Genomic DNA, 17,804 nt, shown 5'->3' on the forward strand with positions numbered 1-17,804 from the left:
CACACGCACACACACAGCCACAGAGCTCACACAGACGTACAGACCAGCCACACGCACACGCACGCACACACACAGCCACAGGGCTCACACAGACGTACAGACTAGCCACAGACCTCACACGCACACACAGACCTCACACAGGCAAGCTGTGGACCTCACACACACAAACACACATAACACACCAAACACGAATAGGTTAGCCGTATGAACTCCAAAGCAGCAAATGCATATGGGTCAGCCACATGCAACCTGTTCCACAGACCATGGACATACACTCACGCACCTCCCGCCCCCCAAAGCAGACAGGCCCTACGCACCCCTGCAGGGTTGGGCCAACACACAGACACATGCACTGAGGAGAGAGGCCTCACACACACTCTCACACGCCCTGACAGGCCAGCCACATGCAAACCCACAGCCAACCAGACACACACGTGCTCCTGGGCCATGCTGAGGTGCTGTGGGGCTCTGTGCTTCCCAGTCTGTTTCTGCACCCCCCATCCTGGTGCTTCCTCTCTCCAAACATCACCCCCCCCCACTTCCCTCCCTGCTGTTTGTCACTTCCCCTAGGAGGCCCAGCTCATCAGCCTCAGTCCTTGGTGGGGTGTGGGCTTATTTTTTCACCACATCCCCTGTAAAGGGGTGACCCAGGATGTCAGCCATGCTTAGGCCCCCCAAGACCGCTCCCAGCAGTGGGGGGGGGGCAGAAGTAGCTTTGTGGGAAACTCCCCTCATGCCCAGCTGAGTCAGCCTGAGGAGACAGACTCTCCTTCCTGCTTCCAAGAAAACCCAGAAGCTTCCTCTCCAGGAGAGGGGGTGAGGGACCCCCCAAACCGCAGAGGTGGGGGAGGGGGTGGCTGGCAGGCCAGGGGTTCCTGGAGGAGGGCCTCCATGATTCTCAGCCTCTTCCTGCCCAGCTGTCTGTCCACACCCAGGGGCAGGGACGCGGGAGGCTGGGTGCTATGACTTGTGGGTTCTCGCCCTGGCCTGCCCACTGGCTGACTCACGGGCAGCCCCCAGCCCAGTTTCCTGGTGAGGGCCCGGTCAGTCAGTGGGGCTGGGGCAAGGGGGTCACCAGGCTATTTATAAGAAGGAGAAGTCCCTCAAGGCCAAAAGCCCCAGAGAAACCTGTGGGTGGGGGTGGGTGAACTTCCTCCTTATTCCACTCCTCAGGCCCCAGGCCCCTGGGTGTTGGAGAAGTCTGGGCACAGACTCCTCAGCCAGATGCTGATCTGAAGCCCAGGGGCTGGGCAGTACCCAGCTGCCAGTTTGGGCACCCAGGCTGGGTGGGGGAGGGGGCTCTTCCTTACACCCTCCTCACAGCCCAGCCGGCCTTGGCGCCAGCAGGGCGGTGTGAGGGGGTGGTGCCCAGGCCACAAGGGTGAGACTGGCAGGGGCCTGGAACCGGCTGTACCAGCTCGGCTGGGCCCCCGCCCTCCTTTGCTGGCCCAATCCCCACCCCCTGCTCAAACACCCATGCAGAGTACATGGAGCAACCCGACCCCACTTCAACATGCTAGCCTGCTCTCACCCCCACCCCCACCCCTCTGCCCTATGCCCAGCTCTACTTCGCAGATTAGAAAGAGACCCTTCAGGAAAGGGCCTGCAGAGCTTGCCATACACTTGGTATAGCATAAATGCCTCTCTGGTTACGAAAATCCACAAGACAGTGGCTAATACTCTGGAACCAGACAGTCCAGGTTATATTCTGACTCCAGTACTTGTAGCTATGGGATATCAAGCAAGTTCCTTACCTTTGTGTGTCTCAGCTTTCTTGTCTGTTAAATGGGGATACAAAGAGCATGCATTTCGCTGGGTTGTTGGGAGGCAGGCAATGAGTTACTCTATGTAAACTGCTTAGAAGAGTGCCTGGCCCATGGTAAGAGCCATATAAGTGTTAGCTATTAAAATAATAATTATTATTTCTCAGTCTGTCTGCCTATCTTAAGTGTCTCTGAGTCTCACTGTTAGTCTGCATGACGCTAACCCCGCCCCCGGTTTGTCTCTCGGGGCATCTCTCTCCCTGCCCTGACCCCCGCCCCCACACATCCACTTTTCCTTGCTCCATCTTTGTCCTCCATCTCGACCCTCTCTGGGCCAGCCTCACCTCCGTCCAGGACTCCCCTGGCATGGCCAACCTCAGCACTGGCCAGGGCTGAATCACTGTGGCCTCCTGGCCTGCGGGACCTGCAGGTTGGCTTCCCAAGATGCTGCCCTCAGGCCAGACCTGCCCAGCCCCCCAACGCTGCCCACTGCGCCCCCGCAGGGCCCAGCCAGATGTCAGCTGCAGTTATTAGCATGGGCGGGAGACACAGGCCTGGCAGCACGCCCGCCAGACTCAGCGGCCAGCCGCTGGAATCTCCCTTGAGCCTGGGGTGGGGTTAGGGGAGCAGTTCAAGCAAGAGGAGGAGGGGAGGGAGCACCCAGGGGTCACAAGGACCCTCCAAAAATGGGGATACCCCCAGCTTCTCATGGGACCTTCCTCCCTAACTTCACTGCTCTACTGGACTTCCCCCTGCCCCCACAAGCTCAGTTTCTTTTTTGCCTCTTTCATTTTCCTTCTCTCCCTCACACTTAACTGTGCTCTCTCTCTGCCCTACAAAGTCAGGCTAGCCCCTGTCTCTCAGCCTCTCTCTACCCTAAAGAAATTTCCATCCTCCCAGAAGATAGAGGCCTCTCTCTCTCAGAGAAAGAGAGAGAGAGAGACTGATCTTTCACCTGTTGTTCTAGTGGCTCACATTCTGCTTGGAAGTCCCACTTTAAATCTAACTAGCAGCCTCACCATCTAAACCTCCATGTAGTGCTGGGGAAGGGGCACTGAGTTCTCTCAGATTCTCTCCCCTGGATTTTCTGGTCTCCTGTGACTGGATGAAGGAGACATCCCGGAGAGGGAAGGGATCCCCCCTTTTTAGGTATTCTGGATGGTTGACGGACCCCTAGACTAAACGCGCCTACTGGTGTGAGAGAAGGGGCACCCCAGCCCCTAGGGATGTGGGGAGGAGAGGCCCAGACCTCCTGCTGTAAAGGAAGGGTACCCCACCCGAGGAAGGAGGCAGTCGTGCCAGCCCGCCCAGGCGCCGGGGGCACCTCTAGGCATTGGCCCGCCCCTCCGCGCCCTGTCGGGCCGGGGGCGAAGTCCGACCCGGGCCCGCGGGCAGGCGGGGACCTGCCAGGCTGGGCCGGGCCGGGCCCGGCAGGACGCAGCCCCAGAGTAGCTGGGTGGGGCCCAGCGAGGCGGCCGTGGGGGCCTCGGGGGCGGCGGCGGGGCTGGTCGGGACTAGCCGTCCGGGGGCCCGGGCGCGCCCTGGGACCTGGCAGATACTCGGGCTCCCGGGTCCTGGCTCAGGTCCCCGGGCGGCGCTGGCCCCACCCCTTCCTGTGTCCTTATATGGGCGCGGGAGAGAGCCTCCCGGGGCCGCCCCGCCCCCAGTTCAGCCCGCGGACTCCGGCCTGTTGCCATGGCGACCAGGCCCGCTCCCCGGTGCGTCCCCCTCCGTCGGGCTAATGGAATCGTCCCCGGACTGCCAGCCTCCGCGATCGCCTGCGGGTGCCGCGGGCTGAACCATTGCTGGAAGAGGGGGTAGAGTGACTGGAGGCCTACGCGGCTGGGGCGTGTTCTGCGCACCCTGGCCTTAGCCCCGGTCTCACGTCCACGTTCCTCTTCTGAGGCGCAGAACCCGACCGGACCCAGGGCGGGGCGCAGGGTCCGGTAGGATCCGAGTGACGGAGGCAGGGCCGGGCTCCTTCCCCGGGGGCTGTTGCCACACTTCCTGCCGCGGCGCTCTTTCCCCAGCCTGTTTCTAAGGAAGGAGTGGGGTTGGGCGACCGCGCCCCGGCCGTCGGGGTAGGTTCACGCACCAGGAGTGGACGCGGTGTAGGTCAAGCCCTGGGTCACTGGAGGAGGGCTTTGAGATGGGAGCAAAGAATACAGGCGCCTGGAAGTCACCCACAAGAGGGGGTGCCAATCATGGAAGATCCAGTAGTCCAAATCCCCAGGATCCTCAAAAAGCCCTCCTCTCAAGTCTCAACTGGAGACCCTGTGTCATTATCATCTAAGCTCTGAAGGTGTGTCCCGACACTTTTAACTCCTTCATCAGGGCCTTGCAGATGACCCCAGTGACTCCCAACCTCTAACAGTGTCCTCATCTTCTCCCCCTCCATATTTTCCCTGACTCAGTATACGGCGGTACGCTCACTTTCTACATATCTAGATTCCCCCAATTCCTTCCCCTTATGGAGGCCCTCAATCTCTCCCATGGACTTCAGGACCCCTACTCATATCTTGCGTAATGGATCCTCCATCCCCCTCCCTTTACCCTTTTGATTTTTCCCCCTCCTCACTCTTCCTGGGTTCAGTCCCTCCAGTAAAAATTCAATCCTTTAACCCCTCTGTACTCAGGACCCCCACACAATTATTGAATCAGGTATTTCCTTACCCCTCCCTCATTAACCCCGGTTAACCCTCCTGTCTTACCTCTGTGGGGTCTCCCAGTGAATAATCAGCCCTCCAACCCCTCTCGGATACTCCAAGTCCCTCAGGCCTTTTCGTGTACACCCTGGAGACCCCCCCCCCCCCACATACACACACTTGCTTTGTATCAGTTCCTCCTATCCAGGGGAATCATCGCCTTCCCTGGAGTCCTTCCCCATGTGTCTCGGACCAGCACCCCCTTCTTCGCGCACCCCGGGGTCCCTTGAGCCCCTCCCCCTGCAGCCGCGCCGAGCCACCCAGCCCGTGGCCGCTGTTTACAAGGACACGCGCTTCCTGACAGTGACGCGAGCCGCCTCCTCCCCTTCCCCACGCTGGAGGAGGGGGGCGCGGGGGCCCGGCTTGCGCGACGGCCAATCGGAGCGCACTTCCGTAGCTGACAATAGCCGTATAAAGGCGTGTGGCTCAGGCTGAGCTGCCGGGACCTTGAACGCGGCCAGGCCAGCATCGGAGTCAGGTGGGAGCGGGGAGCAGGGGGAAGCGACACCAGGAAAGCGAGCGCGCCAGACAGAGGCAGAAGGGCTCGAGAAGCCGCACGGAGCTTCCGCGCACAGCCGCCGGCTGGCCTCTCCCTGCCGGTGCCAGCTCCTGGGAACGCGCGTCCAGATACCCGGTCCAGCCACCGTCGCGGACAGAGCGCCGCTCGCCGCAGCGAGGCCCGGGGCGGCCCCGCAGGGACCCCCCAGACCGCCTGGGCCGCCCGGATGTGCACTAAAATGGAACAGCCCTTCTACCACGACGACTCATACGCAGCAGCGGGATACGGCCGGGCTCCGGGCGGCCTTTCTCTACACGACTACAAACTCCTGAAACCCAGCCTGGCGCTCAACCTGGCCGACCCCTACCGAAGTCTCAAAGCACCCGGGGCGCGGGGCCCAGGACCAGAGGGCAGCGGTGGCAGCAGCTACTTTTCCGGCCAGGGTTCGGACACAGGCGCGTCGCTCAAGCTTGCCTCATCGGAGCTGGAGCGCCTGATCGTCCCCAACAGCAACGGAGTGATCACGACGACACCCACGCCTCCGGGACAGTACTTTTACCCCCGCGGGGGAGGCAGCGGCGGAGGCGCGGGGGGCGCCGGGGGCGGTGTCACCGAGGAGCAGGAGGGCTTCGCCGACGGCTTTGTCAAAGCCCTGGACGACCTGCACAAGATGAACCACGTGACGCCCCCCAACGTGTCCCTGGGCGCCAGCTCGGGGCCCCCGGCTGGGCCCGGGGGCGTCTACGCCGGCCCGGAGCCTCCTCCAGTCTACACCAACCTCAGCAGCTATTCCCCAGCCTCTGCGCCCTCTGGAGGCCCTGGGGCCGCCGTCGGGACTGGGAGCTCGTACCCGACGGCCACCATCAGCTACCTCCCACACGCGCCACCCTTCGCTGGCGGCCACCCGGCACAACTGGGCCTGGGCCGAGGAGCCTCCGCCTTCAAGGAGGAACCGCAGACGGTGCCTGAGGCGCGCAGCCGCGACGCCACGCCACCGGTGTCCCCCATCAATATGGAAGACCAGGAGCGCATCAAAGTGGAGCGCAAGCGGCTGCGGAACCGGCTGGCGGCCACCAAGTGCCGGAAGCGGAAGCTGGAGCGCATCGCGCGCCTGGAGGACAAGGTGAAGACACTCAAGGCCGAGAACGCGGGGCTGTCGAGCACTGCTGGGCTCCTCCGGGAGCAGGTGGCCCAGCTCAAACAGAAGGTCATGACCCACGTCAGCAACGGCTGCCAGCTGCTGCTCGGGGTCAAGGGACACGCCTTCTGAGCGCCCCCCGTACGGACATTCCCCCAGTCTGGACGACTGGGCGCACGCCTCCCAAGGGGCGAGGGGGCAGGCGGTGGGCACCGGCCCCCGGGGCACCGCAAACCACACTGGACTCCTGCCCGCCCGCTCTGCGCCCGGTCCTTCCACCTCGACGTTTACAAGCCCCCCTTCCACGTTTTTTTGTATGGTTTTTTTTTTTTTCTGCTGGAAACAGACTCGATTCATATTGAATATAATATATTTGTGTATTTAACAGGGAGGGGAGGAGGGGGCGATCGCGGCGGAGCTGGCCCCGCCGCCTGGTACTCAAGCCCGCGGGGACACTGGGGAAGGGACCCCCGCCCCCTGCCCTCCCCCCTCTGCACAGTACTGTGGATAAGAAACACGCACTTCGTCTCTAAAGAGTTTATTTTAAGATGTGTTGTGTATGTGTGTGTTTGTTGTTCCGACTTTTTATTGAATCTATTTAAGTAAAAAAAAATGGTTCTTTATTAATTTCTGTTGTCTTTTTTTCCAAGCCGGGCGGGAGGAGGGAGAATAGTGGGCTGCCCCCACCCCACTCCTGTTTGTGACTCGCTCCAGTGTTTGTGTCCTCCTCGCCAGCTCTACCTAAGTATCTTGCAGCCTTAGTCCGGGCGTCCAACCCTTCTCTTGTCCCCTGATCTCTGGGGTTGGAAGGTCCAGGGCGGGGACGCTGTCCAGCCGCCCATCACCAGGGGGCAGGATGCCTGGAGCGAGACGCGCAGTGCGCGGGCGCAGCCCCGCCCAGCAGCGCGCGCTGGGGCTTTCCCCGCTGACGCAGCGGAAGCGCTGCCCCTACATGGGCCGATTCTGTCCAGTGACGCGACGGCGGTCTCCGGGCAGATTCCGGGAATCCCCTCCCCCGCTCTGCCGGGCAGGGCTGCGGCGCCGGGAAGGGGGCCGGGATTTTCCCAGGCAGGCGGCTGCCCGGGCCCGGAAAACCCCAGGCCTGGGTCCAGAGCATCCGCGGTGGGAGGGCCATGCTCCTGGGTCCCGGAGCCAACCCAAAGCCTAACTCCTCGGGTTGGCGTCCGGGCCCCGCCGCGCCCACGCGCGCTCCGTCTGACCTGACCCGGGCGGGGGCTTGCTGCAGCCTTCGTCGCCGCCGCGGTGCCCCCCACCCCCGTCAGGAAGGGCGGCTCCCGCCTGCCAATTTCCCCTCCCGGGTGCCAGGTTGGGAGCAGGGCGACTGCCAGGTCTGGTCCTGCCGGGGCGGCTGCTTGGGCCGCCGGGCGCCGTCGCCGCCCTCTCGCGGGACGCCCACTGGGGCTGGTGGGAGGGCGGCTGGTGCTCCCGGAAGGGGTCTAGCTGGCTTCGGAGCTGGAAGCCCCCAGAACAGCAGAGAAAAACACACGCTGAGAAACCGCACGGGTGGGGTGGGCAGAACAAATTCATTAATTCATTTATGAAATGCTGAACAACCTAGCCCAGGAGACACTGCCTGGACCATGGCAGACAGACTTTTATAAACAAACAAACATGATTTGGAGATGGTGGTAAGTGCTAGCAAGAGAAAAAAACAGGTCCAAGTGGTAGCGATGGGGCAGGGGAGGTGAGCTGCTTTGGAGAATGGATTGGAAACGTGGACCTTTAATGATGCGACTTTTCAGATTTAAAGACAGGCTCTGAGAAAACAACGTTCTGGGCAAGAGGGAACAGTACATGCAAAGTTCCTGTGGCCAGAACAAGATCAGCTTGTTAAAGAATAGCAAGATACCAGTGTGTGCCTGGATTCGAGTGAACCAAGAGTGGGTAGATGAGGTCAGGGAAGACCACGGAGGGCCTTGGGGAAGGAGTGTAGATAAAATTCCAAGGCCCACATGAGTGTTTTGGAGGGTTATTAGGCTGGATAGCAATATTAATAATGGGCCTATGGATTAAATGAACATGTCAGTCCTGTGGAAGGAAATGGGGGCTCAGAGTGGCAAAACCACTTGCCTGAACATGTACAGCATCAAACTGTACTCCTGGGAACACTCTGGCTCCTAACATCTGCCTCCCAGCCTGACCCTCACCATTCCACCCCAGGGGCAGGTGGGCAGCCCTTCCAACCTAGAGTGGGTCAGAGCTTGCAGCAGGGACTGTGCATGTAGCTCAAGCTCTTGGTTCTGCTCTTAGGACTGGGTCCCCACCCTCTTCTTCCAGCCCCAAGGACCAATCCTAATAACCATTAACTGGGCCCAAGCTTCACATACTGTATTGCATTTAATGTGCGTGGTGATGTGAGTTAGTTGTCTTTATTCTCATTTGACTGTTGAAGGGAAAATCACAGCTCTTGAATGGCATTTGAACACAGCCTGGCTGATGGCAAAGTGTGGGTGCTGTCCTGGGTGGCCAGGTTTTAGGACATAGGGCATCCTGGGGCTTGCTCCCAGCAAGGGGCCAACAGCCTACCCTACCTCCCACCCTCCCCCAACCCCCAACCCCACCCCCCCACCCCCCCCACCCCCCGCCCCACGGAAAGCACCCTCTGGCCAAGGAGAGGAAGCAGTGAGCATGAGGTAAGGCTCCCACCTTGTGGTGAAGATAAGTAACTACAGCATCAGTTTCCCAGGGAGAAGGGGCAGAGGTGGCAAGGACACCAGGAGAGACCACACCGATGCAGACTCATGTCTGTGCTAATACTTTATTGGTCACCTCTAGGCCTGTGCCCAGCTAGATGGGTCCAGGGAGGGGCTCACCATTTACCAGCTCCCAGCTGGGAGAATGAGAAGGACTTGGCCAAGCCCTCCAGGATCACAGACTATGGAGTTTAAAGGGGCAAGTCTGGCCTTTCCTGGGTCACCATGGGGTATCCAGGTAGAGGTGGAGGTGGAGGCCAACAGCCCAAGCTTCCCACCTATCTGCAGTCTAGTTGTGTTTGGAGAAGTATTCCTTGCTGTCATCCACGTTAGGCTTGATTGTGTCACTGCCTGGCTTCCAGCCAGCAGGACAGACTGTGGGAAGACACAGGGATGCACATTTGAGGCTAGAGCTACATCTTCAAGGTAGGGCAGTTATGAGGGGATGAACAGAGGCAAAGTAAGAGCCAGAGTGGCAGAAAAAAAAGCCCAGAGCCAAGTGGTACAGCCCCAAGGCCATATAGCACGTTGGGAAAAGCCCTTCAAGCCCAGCTACAGGATGTTCTGGCTGACATTTTTATTTCTTTTTGACCACCCCCACACTGTTTTTTAAAGATTTATTTATTTATTTGAGGGGCGCCTGGGTGGCTCAGTCATTAAGTGTCTGTCTCCTGGGATTGAGCCCCGCATCGGGCTCCCTGCTCCGCGGGAAGCCTGCTTCTCCCTCTCCCACTCCCCCTGCTTGTGTTCCCTCTCTCACTGTGTCTCTCTCGGTCAAATAAATAAATAAAATCTTTAAAAAAAAGATTTATTTATTTATTTGGAGAGAACATGAGCACAAGAGTGTGGAAGTTGGGGGGGGGCAGAGGGAGAGGGACAGGAAATCCTCCAGTAGGCTCCCCACTGAGTGTGGAGCCTGACAAGGGGCTGGATTCCAGGACCCAGAGACCATAACCTGAGCCAAAACCAAGAGTCCGATGCTTAACTGACTGAGCCATCCAGGCACCCACCCCCCTTTTAAAAAGATTACTTTCTTCCTGCCCTTGGGGGGGGGAGTGGGGGAAGCGGCAGAGGGGGAGAATCTCCAGCAGACTCCTTGCTAAGCACAGAGCCCAACCTCACAACCCTGAGATCATGACCTGAGCTGAAACCAAGAGTCAGACCCTTAACCGACTGAGCCATCCTAGTGCCCCTCTTTTTGACCCCTTTAATCCTGTTTCTCTGTCAGCCATAGACCCACCGGACATCGAGGGTCTGTGATCAGGCTGTGTCCTCCACAGGAGAAGGTACTCTGATCCAACTAATATTATTCAAGCTGGACTTGGTACATGCCTTCTCAAATATCTTCTATAGATCTGTTATCTCCCAGCTCCCACCCTCATATTGGGGTATCTCCCCCACCAGACTAGAAAAGTCCTGCCGACGAGGCCCTGAACTGAATCTTCTTTGGGGCCCTCACATCCATCCCACACAAGTGATAGAGCAGGCAGTCAATGTCTGCATGAGGGCTGAGTATGTACCCACAGCTGAACCCAGGTGAACGTGTGTGGCTGCTCACCTTCCCCATGCTCATCCGTGTACTGGAAGGCCTGGACCAGCCGCAGAACTTCGTCCACAGAGCGCCCCACAGGCAAATCATTGACAGTGATCTGGCGAAGGACACCCTTGCCATCGATGATAAAGAGGCCCCTGAAGATATCAGGGTACATGGTGAGGAGCTGGGAGTTCCCATTGCCAGAGCCGGGGAGGGAGTATCAACTCCCTACCGGCCACAGGGCTGGGGGCAGGGAAGACAGTGCCCAAGCATTGTCCCCTTATCCTGAGGATTGGGGGCTCCCTGAGGGCCCCACAGTACCTGTAGGCAATGCCCTCATCTTTCTTCAGCACACCATAATCTTCGGACAAACTTCTGGTTACATCGGCCAGCAAGGGGATGTTTAGGGGGCCCAGGCCTCCTTCCTTCCTGGGAGTGTTGATCCTAGGAGTGGAAGAGACAAGTCTGGGACCCAAGATGCTGATACAGCAGGGTCCTCACCCTGGGGGCCTGGGTGTGATAAAGGCTGAAGAGGGGGTGCTGCAGCTGAGAGATAAGGGGCTTTAGAGCAAGGTTCTAGGATCCCCACCCACCCCACCCTGAAGAGGGTATAGGGGCTCTTTCCCGCAGCTGGGAAGACTAAGCCGAGGCTCCAGGTCCAGCAAAGGGTGTTCACATATGCCGGTGACCTCCCACATCTTGGGGCGGAAAGCCTGTCTCAGAGTCCCCATCCTCCTCTCTCTAGCTCTGTGTGTTGGCGCCCAGCCCTTCACTGTCTAGAACTGGAGTTTCCACCTTCTTGAAATAGTTATTGGAAGGGAGGTTGTGTTGCCCTAAGTGAGAGAAGGCATCTCCAACTCTCTGGGCCCAGCAACTAGTTTTCAAATGCTAATTACTGCCATCATCATTAAGGACTTGGGCGTCCTTAATTTTATTATTTTCAAGATGGGGAAAGGGAGGCCCAGATGTTGAGCAACAGCCGCAAGAACACATAGCTCGGATCCTATGGAGGACGTGGGCTTGGCTGCATCCTCCCTCCCTGCTAGTCCCCGCTCATACCAAGCCAGGTGGGTGAACTGAGAGTCGACAGAGACCCCCAGCACCTCACAGCCCAGCTTGCGGAAGTCCTCGGCACGCTCGCTGAAAGCGATGATCTCCGTGGGGCAGACAAAGGTGAAGTCCAGCGGGTAGAAAAAGAGGACCAAGTATTTCCCTGCGGGAGGGAGCGGGCAGAGACAAGGAGTTAGGCCTCTGATGTCTGGGCCCCACCCCCACCTGGGCCCACTCTCGGCCGCCCTCACCTTTGTAGTCGCAAAGCTTCACCTCCTTGAAGGCGCCGTCCACCACGGCGGTGGCCTGGAAGGGCGGGGCGGGCTTTCCGATGTGCGCCTTGCCAGAGGCCATGACTGAAAGCTGAGACCCGCGGCCCGGTCAGTGCGCCCGGGAAAACCCTTTGTCCTGCCTTCCCAAGGTCACGCTGCGTGCTGGGCCCGGTGACCGAGGAAGAGAGGCAGAGGGCGCAGCGCTACCCCACACCCTCCCGGGTACCCGGTCTGCGCGGCCTTGAGACTGCAGGAGACCCGTCCCCCTGACCAGCAAAAGCGGCCCGGCTGCAGCCGCCGGGGACCCCCCATTAGCGTGTCGGCCTGAGGGCCCTGGCGCAAGCCCACCGCTCCAGGAGGAGAGCCCGCGAGCAGGGGGCGGGGAGCTCGGCGATGCGGCCTGTACTGCATGCAAGGCCAAGGCCTCGGTTTCCCCCTGCAAGGACAAAGGCGGCCACTACGGCGGGCGGAAAACAAAGGCTGCAGCGCTGAGGTCTGGACCCGGCCGGAGCTGCTCCAAGGGGGCTCCCCAGAGCCCGGTGCCCTCCAGGTGTCCATACCTGCGTGGGCAAGAGGGCACGCACAGACCAGCACACGCGCGAAATCGCGTTCTCAGCACCAAGCGCGCCCTGGGCCTGGGTGCCTTTTATGCGCGGCACGAACCATGACGCATAGGGCGGGGGGGGGCGGTGGGCGGACGAGTGAGCGGTCGGGTCCACTGCAACCGCAGGGGAGGTGTGGGGAGCGAAGCAGGCCCGGTCCACGCGCCTGCAAGCGGCGGGAGGAGTCGCGGAGTCGCGGACCCAGACCACTGCCTCCGCTGGTGGGGGTAGTGCGGGCACCACATACCCCGCGAGGAGCTCCTCCTCGGAGCGCGCCCGGGTCGGTTGGAGTCCGGCATGGCCGGGAGCCCGGCGGACTTACTGCTGCTGCCTCTGATTCTCCTGCTGCTGGGGACCCCTGCCCAGGTCTCCCGCGACTACCATTACTTTGGCGAGAAGAGCGGAGGCGACACCTGGGAGGAACTTTGGCTGCAGCATCAGGAGAAAGGTAACCGCACGCCGCGGGTGTGATGGTGCGGAAAGGTGCCCCATTGCCCCACTTCAACAGCTGGCTGCAAACACACCCTCCTCCAGGGACTTCAGACCTCTCCCCATCTGCGCCCTGGCGTGGCCCCCTTGGGCTGGTTACTTTTCTCTGAGGCTCAGTTTTCTTTTCTTTTCTTTTTTTTTTTTTTAAAGATTTTATTTATTTGACAGAGAGAGATACAGCGAGAGAGGGAACACAAGCGGCGGGAGTGGGAGAGGGAGAAGCAGGCTTCCCGCGGAGCAGGGAGCCCCATGCGGGGCTCGATCCCAGGACCCTGGGATCATGACCTGAGCCGAAGGCGGACGCTTAACGACTGAGCCACCCAGGCGCCCCTGAGGCTCAGTTTTCTTATCTGTAAATTGAAATAGAGACCGACTTTAAGCCTCTCCCAGGGGAAGAGTGGACATGGGTCGGCAATAAACCCCCAAGCAGACACATCCATAAACTCATGGATGTGTGCTAGGAAGGGTGGAGATAGAGAAAGGAGGGGACGGGTAAACGTCTGAAGTCAGAGAAGGCCGGCTGAAGAGGATGGGTAACCAATGCAGCAGGAATCCAGCAAAAGCCCCAAATGCAAAGATTTAGGGAGAAGAGTGTGCCAGGGAATGGGAACAGCAAGTGCCAAAGCCAAAGGGCTGGACGGAGGAAAAAAAAGAATCCAGTGTTTTCTGGCTGAGGCTTGGTAAGGCATGAAGTGTTAGGACTTTGTGAGCTGCAGAGTTGGGGTAAGACCTGTTTCCTAGGGGCATAGGGAGGAGTCCATAAAACATTGTAAAGAGCCCCTGATAAGCACTCAGAAGGTTGTAGCTGCTTGAAAAGTGGCCATAATAATTGCTTTTGTACTACATGCCAGCACATCGCCAGAGGCTTTCAGTACCTTCGTTTTATTACACCAGTTATGTCACTTAATTTACCACCTGCAGCCCTGCTGGTTAGGTGACACTGTGCCTACTGAACAGGCCCATCATCACACCCCTGAAGACAGGAGTCAGCTTCAGATCGTGGGCACCCAGCGTGTTGTATCACACTCCCAACTGGACAGGCTAGCGCTGGTGGGAAGTGTCAGTTTGCAGTTCCTCTGGGTCACACACCAGATGTATGAGCTCAAAGAGTGGCTTGCTTTCTATAGGTCTCAGTTTCCCCACCTTGGAATGATGGGGAAATTACATGAGATAATCTATTGGGGGGGGGGTGCCTGGCACAGAGGCAGAGCCCAGCAAACAGGAGATGTTGTTGTTAGTGTCTTTATCCTCCTCCCTTCCTAGAGGAGGTCCCCCCTACCTGGCCCTCCATCCCTAGACGTGGAGGACTCGATCCTTGGCCCGTGGGGAAAGTGGCGCTGTTTCTGCGACCTGGGCAAGCAGGAGCGCAGCCGCGAGGTCCTGGGCACAGCGCCGGGCCCGGTGTTCATGGACCGCGAGAATCTGGTGCAGGTGCGGCCCTGCAGGCAACAGGATTGTTCATCCTGCAAACCAACCGATTGCGACTGGAGGCCCTGAACCCGGGTGAGAGACAAATGCAGAGGAGGCGGGCCTAGGGCGGGCTGTCAAGTCGGGTGTTGAGAGTCCCCAGGGTGGGCGGGGAGAGGGGAAGGGCCGCGGGTGGGGGCGGGTGCGAGGAGGGCCTTTAGGGCTGAGGCTAGAAGATGGTGGAGAGGGGAGAGCTGAGTCAGGAGCCGTGAGCCCCCTCTGACATCCGGGGAGAAAGGACGAAAGATGGTGAGGGGCAGGGAGGGGGAATCAGAGATGGAGGAACTGTGACCTTGAAGAAAGGGTATGAGCCTGATGCGGGTCAGACACCTACAGGCTGAGGACGTGAGCCCGCTGAGACTCGAGAATTGAGGGACATGAACCCTGAACTGGGGGGAATGGCCCCGCCTGGTGGGCGCAGGCTCTTAGCAGAAGTCTGTTGAGATCTGGGATCACAGGTGGGAGGGGGTGGGTGGGGGAGGCTTAGCCCCAGTTAGAGGTTAGGAAGCAGAGTGGGGGGGAGAGGCGAGGTCCCGGGTGAGGTACCGAGAGGGAGAGAGAGAGAGTTCGACCCCAAATCTGAAGGCCTGAGCTCAGTGGAAGTAGGAGTACCTAGTCCAGAGGGCTTAGATTGTGTGGAGTGGCAGGGACAGGGAGTACAAATAGCCAGCATCCAGATGGACAGGGACCCAGTGATGTGGACACTGGCAGTATTCTGGCAATATAGTGGTATTTTTTTTTTTTAAGATTTTTATTTATTTATTTGAGAGAGAGAGAGAGTGAGAGAGAGAGAGCCCAAGAGGGGGTAGGGTCAGAGGGAGAAGCAGACTCCCTGCTGAGCAGGGAGCCCGATGTGGGACTCGATCCCGGGAGTCCGGGATCATGACCTGAGCCGAAAGCAGTCGCTCAACCAACTGAGCCCCAGGCACCCAATATAGTGGTATTTGACCTTCAAGGTCCCGACTGGGCCAAGTTCTCCAAGGCCTGCGTCAGTTTCCCGTTTATTTCCCTATCCTCCTACCAGCCCTGACGGGCGGGGCGTCAGGGACGCCGGGGCGGAGCTTGGAAAGCGACTCCGCCCACCCCGTGTCCCCAAGGAAGAGCTCGGCGGTCGGCCTTGGGAACTACAATTCCCAGGAAGCCGTACGGCAGGAGCTTCGGTGGCGCCTGCGCAAACGTCAACGGCGGCAGGAGCGTCGGGGGAGTGTCCTGGGCACCGATTGGTCGGAAGTGAGAGCCGTTTCGGGGCCCGCGGAAAACGCGCGCCTGGACCTGAGCCTGCAGACCTCGTTCTTGCTGCTGGTGGCGGCTGCAGAGGCGGCATGGATCTTGGCGAGCTGGACGGAGACAGTACGGGCCGCTGTCGCCTGAACTCGCCTGTGCCCGCGGTGTGCCGCAAGGAGCCCTGCGTCCTGGGCGTCGATGAAGCGGGCCGGGGCCCGGTGCTGGGTGCGCCTCCGGGACTGGGCTGGGGGAGGGGCGTGATAAGGGGAACGCAGGTTGCACTGGAACGGGAGCTGGGATTGTACCCTACCCGGGGAGGGGGGGGGCGGGTCATAGTGGCGATGACACCGAAGAAAGCGGTGATGATGGGATAGGGATAGCGGTTTTCACTGGCTCACTGGTTGGACCCCCGCTTCTCCAGGCCCCATGGTCTACGCCATCTGTTATTGCCCCCTCTCACGCCTGGCACATCTGGAGGCCCTGAAAGTGGCAGGTGAGCTGGAGTTGTGAGTCTCGTGAGGGGGTTCCTGGGCGTGTGCGGGGGGGGGTGCAAACTGAAGGGGGAGAACAGGAGCTGGGAGAACTAGTCGCTCCCCTTCTTTCCCAACCCTCCTCCCAGACTCAAAGACCCTATCGGAGAGCGAGCGGGACAGGCTCTTTGTGAAAATGGAGGAGGACAGGGACTTTGTGGGCTGGGCATTGGACGTGCTGTCTCCAAACCTCATCTCTACCAGCATGCTTGGGCGGTGAGGGGCCTCCCGGAGGGGCCAGGGTGGAGGGGCAGCCAGCATGGGCTGGAAGGGATCCGTATCTGGATCGGGGTTGACTGGGTTGTCTCCCACTGCAGGGTCAAGTACAACCTGAATTCCCTATCCCATGATACAGCCACTGGGCTGGTGCAGTATGCCTTGGATCAGGGTGTGAAAGTTGCCCAGGTGAGCTGACTGTTGGGTTGCGCACGTTTGATCACCTCAGGATAAAATGGAGGTATACAAGTGCAGTGGGTGATTCAAGGTCAGACATACCTGGGTTACCTCAGGAGTATATGTTGCTGCCTTTGACATTTTACTACTTTTTCTACCCTAAATGTGTGCCCCACCCTGGACCAAGGAGGAGCCCCCAGCTCCACTCTCATTTAATTTATCTCTGTATTCTAAAGGCTCAGAGTCCAGAACAAATCCCCATCTGTCCACCTGCCCAAAGCCTCTGTGCTAGCCCAGGGCACCCTCCTCTCCTGGATTCCTGCCCCATCCTCCCCCCACTTGGAGGTCTGTTCTTTACAGTCTGCTCCTCATGCAGCAGATAGTCATCTTCTTTTTTTTTTTTTTTTTTAAAGATTTTATTTATTTATTTGACAGAGAGAGACAACGAGAGAGGGAACACAAGCAGAGGGAGAGGGAGAAGCAGGCTTCCCGCTAAACAGGGAGCCTGATGCGGGGCTTGATCCCAGGACCCTGGGATCATGACCTGAGCCGAAGGCAGACACTTAACGACTGAGCCACCCAGGCGCCCCCAGATAGTCATCTTCTGAGTCATAGATCTCAACATTTAACTTTTTGATTTCAGTAAAAATTAAACCTGGGAAGTTCAGTGTCAAGTGGAAGAGAGAGTGAGATTAAATTACCAGAGGGAAATATAAGTTGGCATTGCATCCAGTACTTTGCGGCAAAGAACAGGCTGTTGGAGGGGATTGCAAGGATAAATACACTTGAGATAGGGAACGAACAAGGCCGACCTTGCTGGGGAGATGGCTGAGGTCCTGGACTGGAACGTGGCCCTGAAGGTGCAGTACTGGAGCAGACAGACAAGAGCTCTGCCCTCTGGGGCTCATGGCCAAGTCAGGGGACACAGATGGTCAGCTGGTAAGCAGATGACAAAGGTGATTTCTGAGGATAACAGCAGTGGAGATCACGGATCTCCTCTCTCTCTACTCCAGCCATGAGGCCCCCCTGCTGCTGTATAGCATACTCGGCATGGTCCCACCTCAGGGCCTTTGCACTGGCTCTTCTGTCAAGAATCCTCTTTCTGAGATCTCCCCATGACTCATTCCCTCATCTCTTTCAGGCCTTTATTCAGATGTCACCACCTCAGAGTGACCTCTCCGAATCTCTCCCACCACTGTTTAAAATGATAACCCCTCCCGGGGCACCTTGCTGCCTCAGTCAGTAGAGCATGGGACTCTCGATCTCAGGGTCGTGAGTTCAAGCCCCACGTGGGGCATAGAGCTTACTTAAAAAAACAAGTAGAGAAGGGGCGCCTGGGTGGCTCAGTTGGTTAAGCGACTGCCTTCGGCTCAGGTCATGATCCTGGAGTCCCTGGATCGAGTCCCGCATCGGGCTCCCTGCTC

General features: G+C 59.0%; 4 protein-coding genes across 5 annotated transcripts in view; 3 read left to right on the plus strand and 1 right to left on the minus strand.

The window, feature by feature from the left end:
• The first annotated feature begins 4,895 nt into the window (after positions 1-4,895).
• On the plus strand, positions 4,896-6,732 carry JUNB (JunB proto-oncogene, AP-1 transcription factor subunit). Its single transcript, XM_006730544.3, has one exon. The coding sequence runs from the start codon at positions 5,194-5,196 to the stop codon at positions 6,235-6,237; it is 1,044 nt and encodes a 347-aa protein (XP_006730607.1). The 5' UTR covers positions 4,896-5,193; the 3' UTR covers positions 6,238-6,732.
• A 2,133-nt stretch (positions 6,733-8,865) lies between these two features.
• Positions 8,866-12,355, minus strand: PRDX2 (peroxiredoxin 2). Its single transcript, XM_006730545.3, has 6 exons — positions 12,236-12,355; positions 11,655-11,766; positions 11,413-11,566; positions 10,675-10,797; positions 10,378-10,508; positions 8,866-9,194 (listed from the first exon to the last, which is right to left on the minus strand). Exons 2-6 carry the CDS (start codon positions 11,755-11,757, stop codon positions 9,109-9,111), a joined length of 597 nt encoding a protein of 198 aa, XP_006730608.1. The 5' UTR covers positions 11,758-11,766; positions 12,236-12,355; the 3' UTR covers positions 8,866-9,108.
• Positions 12,356-12,414: 59 nt separating this feature from the next.
• On the plus strand, positions 12,415-15,399 carry THSD8 (thrombospondin type 1 domain containing 8). Its single transcript, XM_081813402.1, has 3 exons — positions 12,415-12,725; positions 14,064-14,269; positions 15,258-15,399. The coding sequence occupies exons 1-2, from the start codon at positions 12,575-12,577 to the stop codon at positions 14,261-14,263; spliced, it is 351 nt and encodes a 116-aa protein (XP_081669528.1). The 5' UTR covers positions 12,415-12,574; the 3' UTR covers positions 14,264-14,269; positions 15,258-15,399.
• Positions 15,400-15,475: 76 nt separating this feature from the next.
• RNASEH2A (ribonuclease H2 subunit A) overlaps positions 15,476-17,804 on the plus strand; it is a 4,869-nt gene continuing 2,540 nt past the window's right edge. For both annotated transcript variants that reach the window (XM_081813374.1, XM_006730547.3), the window contains exons 1-4: positions 15,476-15,682; positions 15,879-15,950; positions 16,077-16,203; positions 16,305-16,392. In XM_081813374.1, coding sequence (XP_081669500.1) covers positions 15,556-15,682; positions 15,879-15,950; positions 16,077-16,203; positions 16,305-16,392 — 414 coding nt within the window. In that variant the 5' untranslated portion in view covers positions 15,476-15,555. The remainder of the gene's footprint in view (positions 15,683-15,878; positions 15,951-16,076; positions 16,204-16,304; positions 16,393-17,804) is intronic.

Source organism: Leptonychotes weddellii, chromosome 1 (genome assembly GCF_054177405.1).
Source record: "Leptonychotes weddellii isolate Sample4059 chromosome 1, ASM5417740v2, whole genome shotgun sequence".
Lineage (NCBI taxonomy): Eukaryota > Metazoa > Chordata > Mammalia > Carnivora > Phocidae > Leptonychotes > Leptonychotes weddellii.